The sequence below is a fragment of the Lycorma delicatula genome, chromosome 1 (assembly GCF_047948215.1).
Source record: "Lycorma delicatula isolate Av1 chromosome 1, ASM4794821v1, whole genome shotgun sequence".
In the NCBI taxonomy this organism is placed as follows: Eukaryota; Metazoa; Arthropoda; class Insecta; order Hemiptera; family Fulgoridae; genus Lycorma; species Lycorma delicatula.
Genome location: NC_134455.1, coordinates 327216949 through 327236692, shown reverse-complemented (window position 1 = coordinate 327236692; position 19744 = coordinate 327216949). Strand labels below are relative to the sequence as shown.

Below are 19744 nucleotides of genomic sequence, written 5' to 3'. Positions count from 1 at the left end.
AAGGCAGCCAAAGCCCTCAAAGTATTTTATCCCAATTTGATTCATCTGACATGCTTTGCTCACGCAGTACATCGATTCATGTTTGGGAATTTAAATTAACTGATTTCATCAAAAAAGAAAGTTTTTTTTTAAGGCACTTGCTCGCAATAAGGCCTACAAACTGCCAAATGTGCCTTTACCGCCCAAACCAATGGTAACTTGATGGGAAATGTGGATTGAAGCTGTACGTTTTACAATAAACATTTTGAGCCCATCAAAGGTGTAGTAAACGGCTTTGATAGTGCAGAAACTATGGCAGTCCAAGAAGCATTTAACAATTCTAGTACAAAAAAGAACATAGTTCATTTTTACCATGTGAACATGGTAAAAAATAAAAACTAGTATTCAAAAGCTTGACTGAATCTATTCAGTTAACAAATAAAATCCGCCAAATGAACTACGCATTGCCAGAGATATTCCTGTGTAAACTTAAAGAAAAATTTGAAAACATTTTGAACAATAACCCAGGCTTTGGAACCTTTGTGTAAAATTTATAGTTTTATTAATGGGATGGGTAAACTTTTGCAAGAAACAATAAGTGCTAACACAGCATCCAAATTCAAATACTGCCCAGTAACCTTAGTGGATGTGGAACAATTCTTTTCCACTTAAAAAAAAAATGTTTAATGATCGAAGACACAATCTTACTACCGAACATTTGGAACAGTACCTGCTGTTTACATTTACAAAAGTAACAAAATGTTAAATAATTGTTAACTATCGATCTGTTATTAAACTACTTACTAATTGTATGCTGATTTTGAAATAAAAAAACTAAAAATTACTATTTTTTATTATTTAAAGTTGCATATTTTGACACTTTCATGCATATTTTAAGCTTTGTTCATGCATATTTCAAGTGTTTTATATTGTATGTAATCCAGTCTCTATTAATACCACACAGTTCTGTGATGAAAACACTGGTGATGCTGGGAAGACCAAACATGTATGTTCTGCTGTCAACCACAACCAACCAAATTAACATTTCCAGAGCCGTCCGTATAAAATGTAACATCAGGATTCCCATATTATAATTTTTTTTTTTACGATAACCAGATTTGTGTTCTTTGTATTAATTGACAAAGATCAAAGCAGTAATTAACAACAGAAGGCTGCCAAGGAGCAACATTAAGGACTGGAGGTAATTTTATATTTAGAGCTGAGAAAAGGCAGTGAGCTCTGATGCTTAGTTGAGCAGTTGATATTGGCTGTTCTTGGTATCGAATCAGATGTTTAGAAAACACCGCATCAATGTTGAATTTTATTGCGCTTTAATAAAAGTTACATAAGTGCAAATCATTTGATTCCATCTATTAGAAAGGGATTGCTCACCACTTTCCATCAGCATACTTACTACAGGCTTGAATGAAAAGCACCTGAACCAAGATGGATAAATGAATAATGGACAGAATCCAGCATTCAAAGAATAGTGAACCAAGCAGATGAATAAGCCACACAGCTGTAGTCCAAGCGGAAACAGACTAGAGATCAGTAGAAGGGCAACATGCATATTCGATCAGCTACTCATTGTGCATTAGATAAAACTGTCAGCATGTCCAATATTTTTAAACATTTTAACTTCAGCTCATTCCTCAAGTTCAGTATCTTCCCTCAAATGTGAAGAGCAGATGCATTTCATTTTCTCAGGAGAAAACGTGAATCCAGTTGTTTTACACCACAATTCTAAACAGGTGATTGTATTTTGGAGCAGCCTCTTGCTAGTAGCTAAATTTCTAAATGTTATGTAAATTGAGAAATCATCAACAAATAAAGAGCACATAACAGATTATCGCACACAGCTTGTTATAGTATTTATGGCTACTGGAAATAAGGTAACACTTAGGACTCTTCCCAGTGGTATTTTGTCTTCTAGTGTGAAACTTTTGAATATCATCATTCCAATTCAAACCGAGATAATAAGCAGTCTGTGATTGCTTCCAAAAAGGTTTTTGGAAATGCGCTAATGAAGACGTGGAAATAGTGATCCTGAACACAATAGATCGATGCACAAAGATGTAATCCTGAACACGACGACAGATCAATGAACGAAGATGTGCCTGATGAAGATGATACAAAAGTGCATGATCCATCATTCAATAAGCAGAGATCTAAGTTCTAACTTAGTTGATCAACTATCCTTCCCAGAGAACATGACAATGAGCCCCATGAATGGTGGTGGTTGTTGACATCACCAATTATAAGCAACTACTAACAACAACAAACCTAGATGCCATTGTGATGTGTATTGATCAAACAATAGTGCAATAGTAGCTTGCAATAGTGCTTTGCTTAATGCTTGATAAACATGTTGTTTTCCCAAGAGCAACACGTTTTCATTGTTGAACATTATTTTTCCAGATGTTCTTATGCATGTATTAAGATGAATTTTGTGGGAAATATCCAGATATGACAGCCTACAATTTGATCATAACAAAATTAATTACCTGGATAAGAGAATGCGAATCAGTTGTAGACAAGAAGAGAACTGGAAGACTGGCCACTTTGACTGATGCTAAACTGGCTAAGGTTAAAAATGTGATACAGCGGTACCTTCAAAACGCTTGAGGAGACTTATCAGCGCACTCTCAGATTTCATTTGCAAGTACTCAGAGAACAATGAAGCGCTTACACTTTCATGCATATCATGTTCACAGTGATCAGGAATTGAAGGAGCCAGATAAAGAAAAGCACGTAGTATAATGTGCATGGTTTCGATCTTAAGTTGACAAACATGGAATTGCAGAGCTTGACCGTGTTTTCTTCACTAATGAGACGTAGTTTCACTTTAGCAGCTACATGAACAGTCAAAACACTACAATTTGGTTAACGTAAAATCCACATGTGTTACATGAAAACCACTCTCAGAAAGTGGGAGTACGGTGTGCCATATCACGTCATTGAATAGTGGGCCCCAGTTTCTTTGAAACTATAGTGAACAGTGTTGTGTACCAAGACATCTTTACACAGTTTATTGTGATTCTTGAAAATGACATACATGATTGTTGGTTCCAGCAGGACAGTAACACATAACACACAGCTAATGAAACCATGCATTTCTTGCACAAGTTTTTTTTGGCAAACGTATCATCTCTAAAGGATTATGACCCCATATTTACCAGAATTGACATCCCAGATTTCTTCCTGAGATTATCTTAAAGGAAAGGTCTATAAAAATAAGCCACACACACGAAGAACTAAAGATGAACATAACAGAGGCTAACATCAGTATACATGTGCTTCACAAAGTGGTCTCAAACATAGTAAAAAAAGTTCATAATGTACTACTGAACGGAGCAGCCATTTTGAACATGTTGATAAAATAAATAAATCTTTAAATATTATTACTTAATGTCTTATTTCTTTTTAATACTATGATGTGCTTTTTAAGTCAAAAGTCATAAGAAATCACTAATTCTGCCTCTTAATTTATATCCTAAAAATTTCAGTATAACCTTATTTCACTGGGCGCGGCTGAAATCTGAGTGAAATCTTTTACTAGCTGTAACTCGCAAACAAAACATTTTAGGACATATGAATGTGTTCCATTATTTTCAGAAGTAGAATAAGGTAAGAAAGTTCCAAGTGAACTCTCTGTACATCTACCTAAATATAAAAAATACAAGAAAATTACTCAATCACTTCTTTGTTCTTCTCCAAGTCTAAGTTAATTAGAATTCTAATAAAATCAAATTCTAATGATTGAATTAATAAGAATGAGAACTTTTTTTGGGATTTATGATGACAAAATAAACGGAATAAATAAAAATGGAATGCATTGATCATTTGAAAATATTAGTCTCTCATTTAACTCATGAATAACACATTAAACCTCTTAATTCAGAACATTTTACTCAAACGGTGCCATCATATTTTCACAATGAAATATGATGAACAAGAGGAATGAAAAAAAATTTCCTTCGAAATTAAAGCAGTAACTTCCCATTTTTTTTTTTGCAGACCCACAAAATTCAGAAGCCTATGCTTGAAGTTTAAGATATATAAAGAAAGCAAACCTTGATTACTGAAAGAACTGCCTTTCAGGAATCATTCATTAACCCAACTTACCTACAGATAACTGCCTGTTATGGGAGCACATGCGGTAATCCATTTCTTTCTCAAAGACTAAACAATTCTTTTATAAATACAAGGTCTTACAATCTATTTTAATTAAAAAAGAACTAAAGAAGAAACAAAAAATAGATGAAATAGAAACAAAATTATACTACTCTTGTTATTTTGGTATAAGTTCAAATGCCAAGTAAGATATGAAAACAGTTCTGAAACTATATATTTTCCACAAAACCTTTAGATATAGAATGTGGGCATTTCAGAACGTTATCCATAACTAAAAATATATCAAGATGGTTTTTTTATTGGGATATCAACTAAACAGTAACATATTAAAGATCAGTTTATAACTTACCTTTATTATATTTCATTTTACCTTTACCATATTTCTTAAAGAAACCTATACATTTAAAAATAATAATAAATGGACTTCATAGTATATAAAACATCTTTTATTCACGCACATCTTACACTGTAACTGCAGATTAATTAAACCATAACATAATATAAAATTCCAATATAATATAGTTTCATTCAAAAAATGCTTCTGTAAATCAAGTGAAGTGTTTTGTATACAATAATTTAAAACAATTCAAAATGAATTATACAAAATATGAACACACAAAGAAGGCATAGTACATAAATAAAATAATGTATGAATAAATATATATACACATTAAATACGTAGGAATTTGTGTATATATGTATGTGTGTTTGTGTATGAATAACTATGTACTTATCTATTAACTGTTTGTCCTTACATCATACAGACACACACACCACCTCTAGGCACAGATTCATTTAATTAAAACAAGCAAGTTATTCGACCATACTCATTATGAATGCAGCAACTTGACACACATTTCAACAAATATTTATCAATATAACGTTTAATACTTAGAACTCTATAAAATTAAATTAGCAGCTGAGGACTACACTGCAAGAATTTCAACTCTTAGTCAGATGTAGATACTGAGGTTATAAAAGGAGTACAAATTTTTAATAGCACACGTTGACTTGTTATTTACAAAACATTAAGAAATATTATAAATAAAACTAAAAATATAATATTAAATTTAGACTATGTTCGGCTAGTTTAAAGAAATCTCTCATAGAATAAGACGTAGGCTTGACAGTTCTGGACTATTTCAACAGCAACTTCTCTAGAATGAGAATCACTTACATAATACCACGTTCCAGGACTTGGTTCACCTTCTTCACCTTGCCCAGTTCTAACCTGTAAAATTAAGAAAAAAAGAACATAATTTTATTACATTAATATATTAAATAAGTAAGCATTACCTAAAAATTACAAAAATGAATTACAATTTCTAACTCGGAAATCCAAACTTTCCACAGCAGCAATGAAAATCATAATCCTTGCTCTCTGTTTTTCATTTCTTTGGGTCCGAATTAATCAGATTTCTTTCATATTTTGTAAACTGTTATAATATGAGGTATTTTCAATAAAACAGAAGTAAACTAAGTTAACTTCAAGTTATTTTCAAGTTAGCTAAGTATGAAAGTTTGTAATGTTCTGTTTTTCTTTTCTTAATTATAAGAGTAAATTAATGGTATGGAAAGTATAAGGAAGGTTTCTGTATACTTCTGGTATTAATATTGCTGAGCCAAAAGAAATTCTATATCCTGCTTTTACTTTCAGAAAGATCTTCTACATTAAGTTATTTTGTTTCTGATTCTAAAGCTTTTAAATCTGAAACTTTTTAGAATAAAATTATCTGAACAATTATTCCTTTGAAGAAACACTGTATTTTATTTGTAATTGTAAGGTTAAATTTAATTTTTCTCCACTCTATTTTGTAATTTTTTCATACTGACTTGTTTTTACTGCAGTACAATTTCAAATTAGTTGTGCCTCTTGAATGGTTAAGTATTTTCACCTAACAAAGATATTTTCATGAATGTTTCATTTTATTGTGAAAAACAGAATAAATACTATACCGAACACAGATCTATAAACATCTTCAGCTAATGAAAATGAAAAATAAGTTTGTGGCACATAATTATTCAAATTCCATATCAATCCCTTACTTAATGTGCACATCCTTTTCTTTTAATGAATATTTTCCTTTAAAATCGATGCACTAAAAATATAAATCATAATATATTAATATATAATAAATAAATTAATTAATTTCCTTAAAAAGCAGATTCTTTCAAATCTTTAATTATTTTAAGCCTAATTCTGTTTATTTTATTCAGACAGACAGATGAAATTGTAAGAATTTAATATAAAACATAACAGTAGAGCATATCTGATAAAAAAAACAAAAAACAATAGAATCAAAAGTTTAATGAGGATAGATAAAATAAAAAGATACATACAAATCAAATGACTATCTGACCAGTAAATTTAAAGAAAAAGAAATAAACACACACAGAGAGAGAGAGAGAGAGAGAGAGTGAGAAAGAGAGAGAGGTGTCAAAAGAAATAAACACACAAACACACACACACACACACAGAGAGAGAGAGAGAGAGAGAGAGAGAGAGAGAGAGAGAGAGAGAGAGAGAGAGAGAGAGAGAGTGAGAGAGAGAGAGAGAGAGAGAGAGAGAGAGAGAGAGAGAGAGAGAGTGTCACTGGCTATTAATTTTTAGATTCTATCTATCAAGAAACAAAAGACGTCTTGTGAAAAAATGGTGATTTCCTCTTTGTTTTGCTTCCATCTGCCATTTTGTTTTTTGGAAAATTTACATTTAAAGATAAGACAGAAATCATTATAATTGATACACCTGTTTACAGAAATTTTCTCCTATACATAAAAAAATCTGATGTGGACACTACACGACTTCCTTGTACACCTATTTAATTACATATACACATTTTTTAAAATGAAAAATACATAAAATTTTATTTCATTAATAACTTCTGATATTTTTTCATATTTTTTTCTTTTATTGTTATTATTATTCAGTTATTTATTGTAATCTTTTTCTACAATCTGAGGTTAATAATTATTAATAAGTTGTCAATGTATTTAAATTTTAAAAAAAAAGTCGGAAATGAAGTCTGATTCAAACTGATGTGCCTTCCTCTGGTAAGATTAAAATATTTCATTAATGAAAAGTTTACTTGGCTACAACTCTGGAACTAATGAAAATAAGTACCACTTATGATTTATCGTTGTAAAGTTCTCAATAAGGGCTTATTACTGCAGTTAAGAAAAAACCCAAATCAAAATTTTTTGGATTTTGGGCTATTTGGAAATTTTTGGTCATAGATTGCAATCAAAAGGGGGATGTGCAAAATTAGATGTTACAACAGTCCTAAATCCAAAATTTCAACATCCTTCGGCTAATCGTTTTTGAGTTATATGAGATACATACGCACAGACATCACACCAAAACTAGTCAAAATGGATTCAGGGATGGTCAAAATGCATACTTCCATTGAAATCTGAAAATTTTTGTGATACCAATACTTCTTTTACTTCATACAAGTCAGTAAAAATATGGTGTAAACAAGTTCATAAATTTCAAAATGGCAGCCACATCAATTTTTTATACCTCAGGAATAGCTTTATCAAAATAATTTTTTCTGACCACAATGTTAAGTCTTTCGTTATACACTGACACCTTAATTTTGAAAACTGTTTAAGTTATTGTAGAAAATTGATACAATTTTCAGCCAGACTTCATCTTCACCACTATTAAATTAATTTGATTAAACTTTAATTTTTTTCACTTTTGACACTAATAATGTAATATAAATAAACCAACTTGGGAAAAGTAAGCAAGATGGCAGCCTTTTCATTCATTTATAAATAATTAAATAAATTAAAATAATAATTATAAATAACAGTTTTGGAAATTCATGCCTGCTGTACCTCAGATACAATTTTCTTTATTTATTAACCTTCAATTTTCTGGTGAAAATCTTCAACACTGAACACTTATGTATAGCAATCACACGTTTTTGGGTTTAATCAGGTGAACTACCAGGTCAAGCTATTGGTCCTGCATGACTAATTCATCTTTCAGTGAAATTATCATCCAGCTGCTAGCAGACAATGATTCTGAATTGTGGGAGGACACCATTGTACATGAACAACATCAAAATAATTTGGTGGGAAGTTTAAAAACAAATGGTAATAATTCCTGCTGTGACAACATGGGCCAATCAGTGAAATGCCAATGATACAAACCCAAACATTTATTGAAAATGATTGCTGAAAAGTTAACTGTAAATGGCATGAGGATTTTTTTGTGCCCAACAATGGTTATTGTGAAAATTTATGATTCCACTTCAATTAAATACAGATTCATCAGTAATCATAATTGCAGGTAAGTTTTGGGTTTTAAAAAATTACCTCACAAAATCATCTTCACAGAGGGTCATATGAGAACATAAAATATTTTCTAAAAAAGAAAAACGGTATCAAAACAATTTAATAATTATTTCCAAAAATAATGAAAATAAAAATAACTGATAATTATTACTAGTACAAAACCACAATTCCATACTCAATATGAGAACTGTAATACAACAGATTTATTACAACTGAAAAACCTATACAATTGTGTTACTGTTGCTGCAAAATTTGATTTAACTTATTTACTTAGTTAAATTTATTAATTTAAACTATTTTAATTCTTTCATTTTGTAATTGTTAATTAGTGTGGGAGATGAAATATGGCTAGAAATTATGTTGTCAATTGTCAATTTTCTACAATACAGGTTCCCCCAAAATTTTAGAGCGATCTTCCCTGACTTTCACAGACTATTTTCAGAATTTTCCCAGTTTCTAAAATAACCAAGATGTAGATAAAGTAAAAAAAACATTTTTTCCAAACACCGTTCAAAATAGCTCATAACTGTGAAAAATTATAATTACAAGGTATAATTAAATTATAATTTTTCAACTTTGAAATTCAAAAAATTGGTGATGTTTTCCAATATCAAATTAAAAATAATCTCAATGTAATATGAAAAAATATTTCACAGTAGAAATATTTTATCTTATTTACAAAAAAAAATTGGGAATGGAGAATACAAGTCTTAAAATATTTCTAAGTAAAAATGTTTTAATACTCATCTCTCTACTCAATTCTAAAACACTCAACTCGACTTGAAAATTACTCAAAATCTTCAGGTACCTGCATACCCATAATATGCGGGTACCTGCATATTATGGGTACACATTACCAGCATAAATACTTACTTATTCATTGTGCAAATTGTTAGTTATGTGACTGAAATTAGTAGTCCTGCTTAAAAAATCAATTGAATCCACTCCATCTTATTTCAATGAAATCTGGCTAAACCTTTATCTAATTTGAATAAGATTTGGTTGGATTTAATCAGCTGCCCATAGAAGAAACTCCTAAATCCAACCAAATGTTTTAAAAATCACTGAACAGGATTTGGGTAAAACACTGTCCAATTTGATGAGATTTCAATAAGATTGATTGGATTCAATGGATTTTTTTTTAATCAGGAAAAGGAACTCTAATTTACATCAATCACGCTAATAACATATATAATTGTTAATAGCTTTTCTCAAATTGATAGTATATTTTTCAAATATTGATCAGTTTGGTCTTTTCCACTCCAAAACAGAATATTCTCCTCTATTATCATGTTTATGAAAGTTATTGAAACTTTATGAAATATTTTATTGTCAACCAAGACATGCGATTTTAAATGGGAATGTCAATACACACAAGAATAGTAATATTAACCTCAATTAATTCATTTTTTTACCTCGATTTTCAACTGCTATCAACATTTAATAAAAATCATGTACATATATCTACATCTACATATGTACTAATAATTATTAGAATGGTCTAAAGCTAAATAATAAAAACATTTGTCAAATATATTTTTTATCATATTCATTTGAATTCGAATAATGACTAGTACCAGGAGACTTGAATACTCAGGAAACTAAAATAGCTTATGAGTGAAAATACTGCCATCTTTTTAACTCATCAAATTATCCATTTACCAAAGATGAATAAGATATTTTAAAATACTATATAGTATATGTAGCATAAGTGAATCTGATATGAAAATTTCAATTGCTATACCTTAAAATTAAATTAAATTTTACCCAAAGAGGTTCTATAAAGTGTTAACAGAACCAATAGTATGTTTATTATCATATTGTACCTTACAGGATGTAATAATGGACAACACTATTTATTATACCTTACGAAACCTCTACATAAAAATATTAGACTTTGAATAAAATAACAAACAACAAATTGTTTCACTACAGTATACATTTATAAAGTTAGATGATCTTTAAGTTAGATGATTTTTTAAGTGAGATGATCTCATTATGTATCTCTTATTTTATGTATCTCAAGGTTACATAAAATAATTTTTGAATCATCTTGTTTACCCAGGCAATAATCATAAATTCATAAATAAACTCTGAAAAAATAATTCTTTCAGAATTCTGGAAGAATTCTTTCTATTCCATGGACAATTGGGTGGTTCCATTTGAGCTCAATACTGAATTCAAAAAGGACCATCCAAATATTCATGAAACTGAATCTTATGGAATTTTTAAAAATTCAGAACTGAAGAATTCTTAAAGGATATGAAAAGAATTTTCCAAAATTCATTTATGAATTTACAATTTTTTTCTGGGTAATGATTAGTACAATATGTGCTCAAGACTTATTGTAGGTATTAAATTTTTCTAATCTCCTGATTTTTTAAACAATTTCCTACTCTTCAATTTGTTGCTATTTTGAAAGTTTCTCCTATATCTGAGCAGGAACTGCAACTCATGTTCTTTTCTACAACTCTCATAGCCCAGGTAATCTCAGCCTTGGTAACATCTTTTATCAAAAAAATTCACCCAAAAGGAAACTTGAATTCAGCATAACATTCAAATTGGGAGACATACATGATAATAGAACAGGCTCTTGAGTTTTTCGAATTTCTGAATTTGAAAAACTATTTTGAAAAGGATTAAGAAATATTTTCATAGGAAGCTTGGTATGAAATTTTTCATACCAAAGCTGTGCAGCATATGGTACGACAAACGTGTCATTCCATTATTAGCCAGCTCAAAAGATTTATTGCATACACTACTGTATACTTAATCTTGTCCCACCCAGAAAATTGTAGATTCAAAGAAACATCTAGTCACTGATCATTGAAAATAGTTTTTTCTGTGGCCATTATAATATTTTATATCATAATTCTTCAAATTTTCAAAACATAACTTTAATTATCCTGTTTAATTTGAAACAAATAAAAGTTAGCATAGTTCTTAAAATGCAAATCAAACAACATATCCTTCGCACATATTTTCACTATAGTGCGAAAAAATCCGAAACATTAAATTTCACAGAGATCCCAGACAACATACCAGTTCAAAATACATACATTTTGAACTAGAGGAATTCACATAGGATTCTTTATGAATACTTTGGAAAATGTTGTGCTTCTGGAATTGCACACAACCAAAAAACATCAATAAAAAATATAATTTTGATCTATATATTTTCAAGAAGTTTATAAATAAGTTAAATATATCAATGTTATGTGGTATTATATAATTATATCCAATTATATAGATTTAATTTATTAATAATTTATTTCAAATTGAATCTGAATTATTACCATATTAAGATCAGATGGAATGTTTTTGAGCAACTCAAGAAATTAAAAATGCCAAGAATATATTTCAAAATTTCAATGAACTTGCTCAGAACACCTAAATGAGATTGTTTGAAATAATTATGTTCTATACAATTCCACAGATAACCTTGTTTAATTTATTTTAAACATTCTAATTCAAAGATTATAAGCACAATTATAACACATTGAAACTTGTCATAATGATTGAACACAATAAAAAAATCAAAGTATTTTGACTTCGAGACAAATGGTACATTGAGATATTTCAATAATAGTGCAGTGTTTTCCTATTTCATGATTACCACATCCTACAAAAAACAGTAATTTTGGTATAATGTGAAATTAATTTATATTCATATTATCTAACCTAATCAAAAACAAACTGAAAATGCATGACATCTAGATTCTTGAAGAAGTTTATTCCAAATATGTTTTTTTGAATACTCTTCATTAATGTAATTAATCTTACTCTTCATTAATTCTTGCAAAGTGACAACAATTGTGAACTAGAATAAGTTAAAGCACTCGTAAAATACATAAAAATGATTCTCAGAACAATTTTTTTAATGAAAATGTGGAGATTTTAATGAAAATTATAAAAATAGTATACACATTCCAACTTTATTGAAATACTCATATATAAACAACCAACTGTTTACCAAAATCAATAAAGAAAAATGAATTCAAAAATGTAAATGCTAGATATTTTTCAAGAATGAAGTATGCAAACGATGTAATACACTGATTATACTTGAACATATAATCCATAATGAAAGAATCAATTTGGTTGAACACAAATACATGAATGTAAACATTAGGAAATTGCACAAGAACCAAATTCCATTTCAGTACAGTCTGTTGTTTCTTATGTTCATATTTATGTACTTATGTGCCTAAGGCTACACAATTATTAATAATATAATATTCAAAAATATTTTTAAAAATCAACAAATTAATGTTATTTCTTAGAGCAAATTCTACTTGCTGCAATGGGATACACTGCAGATATAGTTTTCCTTTACGAATTAACAACGATCCCAAGTAATATCCCAAGTGGGCTCCCACTGCAAGATTCGAATTAGTATTGTCAATTTAGAGCATTCTCCTTCTGTACCACTCTTATATGTGTAAGGTAAAAGTAAGAGAAAAAAATGCTCCACTGGCATTTCTAATGCAATTGCAACTGCATAGTCTACAAAAATCATGACTGAATCAAATGCTAAATAATTTTCTAAATTCAGAAAAGCCTGGAGAACGAGACAATCAGGAGAAAAGAGGACATGCTCTCCAAAAACTGAACATTTAGTCAAGACATTTAAGAAAAGATAATAATTTTTAATATTCGAAGGTATTGAAAAATTGTTTTTTTATATTCAAAAATCACTGAAGAATTCAAATTTGTGCACATAGCTCAATCTCAAATATACACTTTACTATTGTATGTTTCAAACCTGAATCGGATGTTTAATTTACGAAAAGTGTTTCTAGATTTCTTTTGTTTTTCCCAATGATTGAATCCTCTTCAGTGAGGAAACTACCTAAGTAGACGTTATCTTTTATTAATGTTTTTGATGAAATAATTTTTTTCAAGTTTTCCCTGAGCTATTATAAATTGCAATATATTTCCCTGACTTATGGTGGTCTTTCAAAACCTTCCTAGGCTAAACTGAAATTCCCTGACTTTCCAGGCAAGCGGGAACCCAGCAACAACATTGTTATTTGTCAACCGATCTTCAAAAATAAGGTGTCATCATCCTTGTTTATATCCTCACTCCTTTAGGGAAAGGAGTCAGGATATTGTCTTTCTTCTGTTTAGCCTCCGGTAACTACCGTTTAGATAATTCTTCAGAGGATGAATGAGGATGATATGTAAGAGTGTAAATGAAGTGTAGTCTTGTACATTCTCAGTTCGACCATTCTTGAGATGTGTGGTTAATTGAAACCCAACCACCAAAGAACACTGGTATTCACGATCTAGTATTCAAATCCGTGTAAAAATAACTGGCTTTACTAGGACTTGAACGCTGTAACTCTCGACTTCCAAATCAGCTGATTTGGGAACCACTAGACAAACCCAGTGGGTCAGGATATTGTCTGGAATGTGTTTATTTAACTACCCAGGAATCAGGGTGAAATCAAAGTGTCTTGTTGAGAGGGAGAGAGACTGGACTGAGACTTTTGAAATGTTGACACAGAGAAAAATGGAAAAAAAAGATAGATGGATAAAATGAAGAATGAGGAAGTAATCAATGGGATTAAAGAAGAGTACTTATGCAGGAAGTACACAAAAGAAAAGGAACTGGTTAGGATTCTGTTAGAGGAAGTAGAATCTTGACAACTATATTTGAAGAGTTAGTAGAAGGAAAAAGGAAGAGAAGAGGAAGGACTAGCTGAGTTAATAGATAAGATGAAAATAAGAAACCACAAAGGGATGAAGGAGAAGGCTTGGGACAGAAACGAATGGACAGAGATGGCATAAGGGACCTGCCACCAGGCAGAACACCAGATGATGATGAAGACCCAACAGTAAATTATTTATGAAATGGATAACAATCAGCAAAGGAGCCTTGTTTGGAATCATCAAACATCTACAAAGTATTGTTTTAATATATACAAGATGAACGCAAAAGATGTTTCTATTGATTAAAATGATATATATATAAAGCATATAAGCCAAATAACATTACAAAGTATTAAAAAATTAAAACATAAAATTAACAGAGGATTTAAGAGGAATGTACAAAATTAAATGTAAGGAATGTAATAATATTTATATTGGTTAAACAAACAGATCATTTAAAAAAAGATTTACATTACATTACCATAGTTTACAAAAACAAAAAAAAAAGTACATGTAATGTAGTAGTCCTTTACAATGCAAATATCGACCATTAGTATTATTACTAATTACAAAAATAATTTAAGAGATTTTGGAAGTTTGTAATAGTGATTAAAAAATGAATACACTCAAGAAATTTATAAATAAAACAAAAATATATAAAAAACCACCAAATTACATTTGAAAGTGATGAACTAATTAAAAACAAAATAAAATACAATCTAATGGTTGGCAATAATGACAACAGAACAAACGAAAATAAATTTCAAATATTACATTATTCCTATACTGGACAAAAGAATTTGCATATTCGTCCATAATAAATTAAAAAATTTTCAAAAAACAATTTCGACAAAAATTAATTCCTGGAATTAATATGGAAAGTTTAATTTATCTACTACTATGTTTTGGTGGTTATATATTACATTTAATAATATATATATATATATATATATATATACAAACTGTAAGAAATGTTTCAGCAACTAAATTAAATCATATAGTAGTTATTTTAATTATATGTTTACGCAGGGCTGTAATATTTTTCACTCTTTACCCATGTATGAACCACATGTAAAATTTTATATAATTATTTACTTTATTTGAAAATTATTTATTTGCATCTAAATATTTATCTGTTTACAAAACTTAACTACCAGTTTATAAACTAAATACTCAGTTAAAATGAATTAAAAAATTTTATTTTTTTCTGGATTATAGAAATCTTTCTTGCAATGTCTTCGGTTCAAATTGCTAGACCAAAATTAACATGCAATATAAAAGATGACTTTTATCCCATGAGTTTGGGTATGGGTATTCTAGTTTTTCTGCAGTTATAGTTTTTTTTAAATATTTACCACAAATCTATTTGAGTATGAAGCATTTCTAAATCTTAACTATTCAGACTTGTGATCCAAGCCATTCAGTACTTCAAAATAAGTCATATACCCACCCATTCACTGCTACATAACAAGTGTTATTGAAAAATAGCAACTTGTTCTCCAGTGACATTTCATCCATTTACCTTTTTTTTCCCCTACTTCCCCGGGCCGGGTATCCTTTCAAGTAAGCGCAGCCCAGGAAAGTGTCCTTTAAACTCAAAGGAGGCCTCCCCACCCGCCGGCTGTACGTCTAGCACGGCAGGTCAGCCCCCCGGTCGGATCTTTTGTTTTAATGTGCCTGCCTCAAGCCCCCCCCCCCCCCGCCGACAGAGAACCAGGCCCGACAAAGCCATCCCTAGCCCCCACCGAGGGAACCGGGTCTCGGTCTTTTTATTACCCAGTTGTTATGATCCCCAAACGAAGGAATGATCTTCTCCTCATAGCTGCTTGCCTTAACGAAAATATTAAACTACTAAATTACCACAGGGCCTCAATGGCCTCTTAAAAGGTCTACATCATCTTTAGCCTTTAGCACTATCTTGGCAAACTCCTCCATTTTGTTCCAATTGTCAGCAGGAGAAAAATCTGGATTCTCCAGATTTAATTCTTGCAGCCCTGCACGTCGTCTATGTATAGTCCATCTACTACAGTGGAACAGAGTATGTTCGGCAGTATCCGAATCTTGGCAGAACATACAAATAGGTGCTGGTCTTCTACCGAATCGATGTAAATAATATTCGAAGCTACCATGCCCAGAAAGTATTTGAGTAAGATAATAACCAACCTCCCCGTGTCCTCTATCAAGCCACATGCCCAAGTCGGGTATCAATCTCCTGGTCCAGGTAGCTTTAGTGGAAAGATTCCATCTGTCCTGCCATATGCGCCTGATGTTGGCTTGGGCTTCTTGTTTTGGCATGCCACGATACCTAAGTGATCGCTCTTTAACTAAGAGGTCGATAGGGGGAACCGATGATAATACACAAGCCGCATCGTAAGAGATGGTGCGGTATGCAGAAGTGATGTTTATAAGAGCTTGCCTATGCAGAGTTCTAAGTCTTACGACATTTCTTGCAACACAAAGTGCTTTTTCCCATATAGGTGCAGCATACAGTAATACAGAGGTTAAAGTTGAGGCAATGACCCGCCGCCTAGATGCACGTGGAGCTTCATGTCCAGCCAACAATCTTGTTAAAGCATTTGCGGTATTCTCGACCTCTTTACATTTCTGTGCGAGATGAAGACTAAACTTTAGAGCTGGGTCTATAATGACACCAAATAATTTTGTTACTGCCACACGGTCTAGTCTGCGATCGCCCACGTGGAGATTTAGGTCTCTGAGTTGCCTTCTTCCAGCCAGAAAAATATAGTGACATTTATCTAAAGACAAAGATAGTTCTCGGTCCGAGAGCCAGTTATTAACCAATGTTAGCACTTCCTTACCGGTAACTTCAAGGTCACGTTTAGTTTTGGCTTCAATTAATATAGCCAAATCATCGGCATAAGCAACTATTTCCGAGCCTTCAGGTAATCTCAGTCTGAGTATTCCATCAATTGCTATTACCCAAAGCAAGGTCCCTAACACAGACCCCTGCGGCACTCCTCCATGAAGCTGATATCTAAATTTACCTTCGACCAAAGTCCACCTATCAGTCAGATATTCTCGTACTTGTCTTTTGATATAGGAACTAATCTGTTTGTCCGTGAGAGCTGCCATAATCGTATCCCATCGGACTGATCCAAAGGCATTTTTGATATCTAACAGAATAAGCAACGGGATTCTTCTGGTACGCCACGTACCAGATCTGACAGACAATACCCAGTTGGTAATTTTTTCCAGGGCTTGCAGCGTAGATCTATGTTTCCTGAACCCAAATTGGTTATCATGAAGCCCATCTTTGGACTCTAATTCTTGGATAAGTCTGTTCGCTACTAAGCGCTTGGCAACCTTTCCCATATTATTGATGAGACTCAACGGCCGATAGCGAATGATTTCTTGATTGCCGGACTTCTTAGGCAGGAAAACAGTCCGTGACTCCTTCCAGCATGCGAGGAAAGTCTTGTTTTGTACTCCATAATTGGCCACGTCAGTGGTCTAGGGGATTATCTTCATTAATCCTTTGAGGAGGGCAGCCGGGATTCCATCCGGACCCGGACTTTTTTTATCCTTCAGACCAGAAACGGCAATAGCGACCTCGTTTTGTGTAAAGCGTTTAACTTCACAGTCTATTATGTCCGTATGTCCCTCGTCTTGAACAGGGAAGAGGCTACGAAGATGCAGTCTGGCCGTTTCTGTAACTAGGACAGGCAAGCGGCGTCCTAGTCTCTTCATTACTATTTTGTATGCCCGTCCCCACGGGTCTGTATCCAAGTCAGTACACCTAGCTTGGACAAATCTTTCCATCGCCTGATCATATGGCGCACCGCCAGCAGGCCGCAGCCTTTGCTTTTTCCTACGCCAAAATTGTAACACTCTTTGCTGATCTGCAATTTCAGACATCCACCAGTATACTGGGTGACGACCCCCTCCAAACTGCAGGACTCTAGACAGTTCTGTAATAATTGATTTTTGAAGGACTTGCGGCGTTACTATTCTTCCATCAGATAGAGTCCTGGCAATCTTGTTAACCACCACCACCTCAACTTGTCTTAGACTAAATCTAAATCGTGCAGTGGCTGATGTTGAAGGTCTTGCGCCTTCCATAATAAGCAAAGTTGCTAGGTGATCGCTTCCGGTTTCATATTCAAGAATGCTCCAACTAAAGACGGAAGGATTCCATCTGCCGTCCACCAGCGTAAGATCCAGCACTGATCTATGGCCTCTTGCCTCATAGGTGTAAGTGCAGTTATTCAGGCAGATCAGTCCTGTGGTCATCATTATGTCAATGAAGATTCGTCCCCTTGCATTGATATAAGAGCTGCCAGTTAAAATGGACTTACAATTAAAGTCGCCTAAGAGTATAGGTCTACTAGGTGCCTGCTGTATGACTCGCTGCAAATCGTTGATGTACTGCGCAAAGTCCCCGATATTAATGTTTGGACTTACATAACCAGCTATAAGGACAAAGTCCGGGAGTGCTACTGCCAGAATTCCCTCACCTCTATGAAGTAGGTGCCAGCCAAGACGGCTGGAGACATTACTGATAGCAACATCCCCAACTGCATCAGCCCACCAATCACCTCTGGCCGCCATTCTTAGGTTGGGCTCTGTGGTGACTATAAAGTCAACCTCAAGATCGTTCGCAGTCTCCCCCACCAGATCGTGGGAAAGAATGCTCCTGTTGGCGTTAGATAGTATTATTTTAGCCATTATTTAGGTAGTCCACACTGCACTCCTCCCGTGCGATGGTCCGTGCCGTTGCAGTCTCTTTATCACATGGTCTTTCTGACCGCAGTTGTAACAAAGGGTTGATCTATCCGGGCCCTTACATACCGTACTCATGTGATCAGCGGCCCAGCATCTTTGACACCTCATATTATCAGTCCTGATATAAGCCTGGCAGTGAACCCAGCCGACCTTAATTCTACTGGAAATTAACTTAGTTACAGCCATCTGATTGGTTATTACTGTCGCATTTTGAGTATTTCCATACACCTGCCGAAATGAGGTAATTCTGAAAGACTCAGTATCTCCAATAACAGCCGTAATAGCCTCGCTTAATTCTTGCGCTGTAGTACTCTCTTCCATGTCTTTAACGTGTACCACTGCGCGTCGGTCGCCCTTAGTACAAAAATCCACTTGAAGGTCAGAAGCCCTGTCTCTCAATGTTGCGGTAAACTGAGCCGCATCTTTAATTCTGACTTCCAAGTCTTCATTTCTACCCTTGCGAAGGGACAGGATTTCCCCTGCCTCGTCTTTAAAGATCTTATCCTAGTAGATCAGCATACGACTTGCCCTGTGACCAGACAACCACCACTTTGCTGCCCTCCACAGGAGGTGTTGAACGCCGAGCAGAAGCGGATCTAGAACGCGTCCTACTCTCTTCAGTCTTTTTTGGCGCTACCATCAATGCAGGCGTCTCACTAGTCCTGAACAGATAGATAACCATCTTCTTAATCCTGACATCAATCGGACCACTTGGCAGAACGAACGCCGCATTAGGGCCCCTTAGTAAGATCTTCTTGACCGCATCTAGTATACACCCAGCAGCAGCCCTGTCGCCCTCTGTCGAGTCATAGAAAACAGTATACTTATTGGTCTGAGTATCGTATTCGTCATCCATAATAACAGAAGTGTCTACAGCTATCATTCCAGGCTTCTTGCCCTCTGCCATTGCCCTTTTGGACTTAATGATATC

General features: G+C 33.1%; 1 protein-coding gene across 7 annotated transcripts in view; it reads right to left on the bottom strand.

Moving 5' to 3' along the window:
• Positions 1 to 4541: 4541 nt before the first annotated feature.
• The window catches only part of LOC142334232 (ubiquitin carboxyl-terminal hydrolase 16-like), an 89629-nt gene continuing 74426 nt past the window's right edge, over positions 4542 to 19744 (bottom strand). For all 7 annotated transcript variants that reach the window (XM_075382086.1, XM_075382090.1, XM_075382089.1 and 4 more), the window contains exon 14: positions 4542 to 5344. In XM_075382086.1, the coding sequence (XP_075238201.1) occupies positions 5204 to 5344 (141 nt within the window). In that variant the 3' untranslated portion in view covers positions 4542 to 5203. The remainder of the gene's footprint in view (positions 5345 to 19744) is intronic.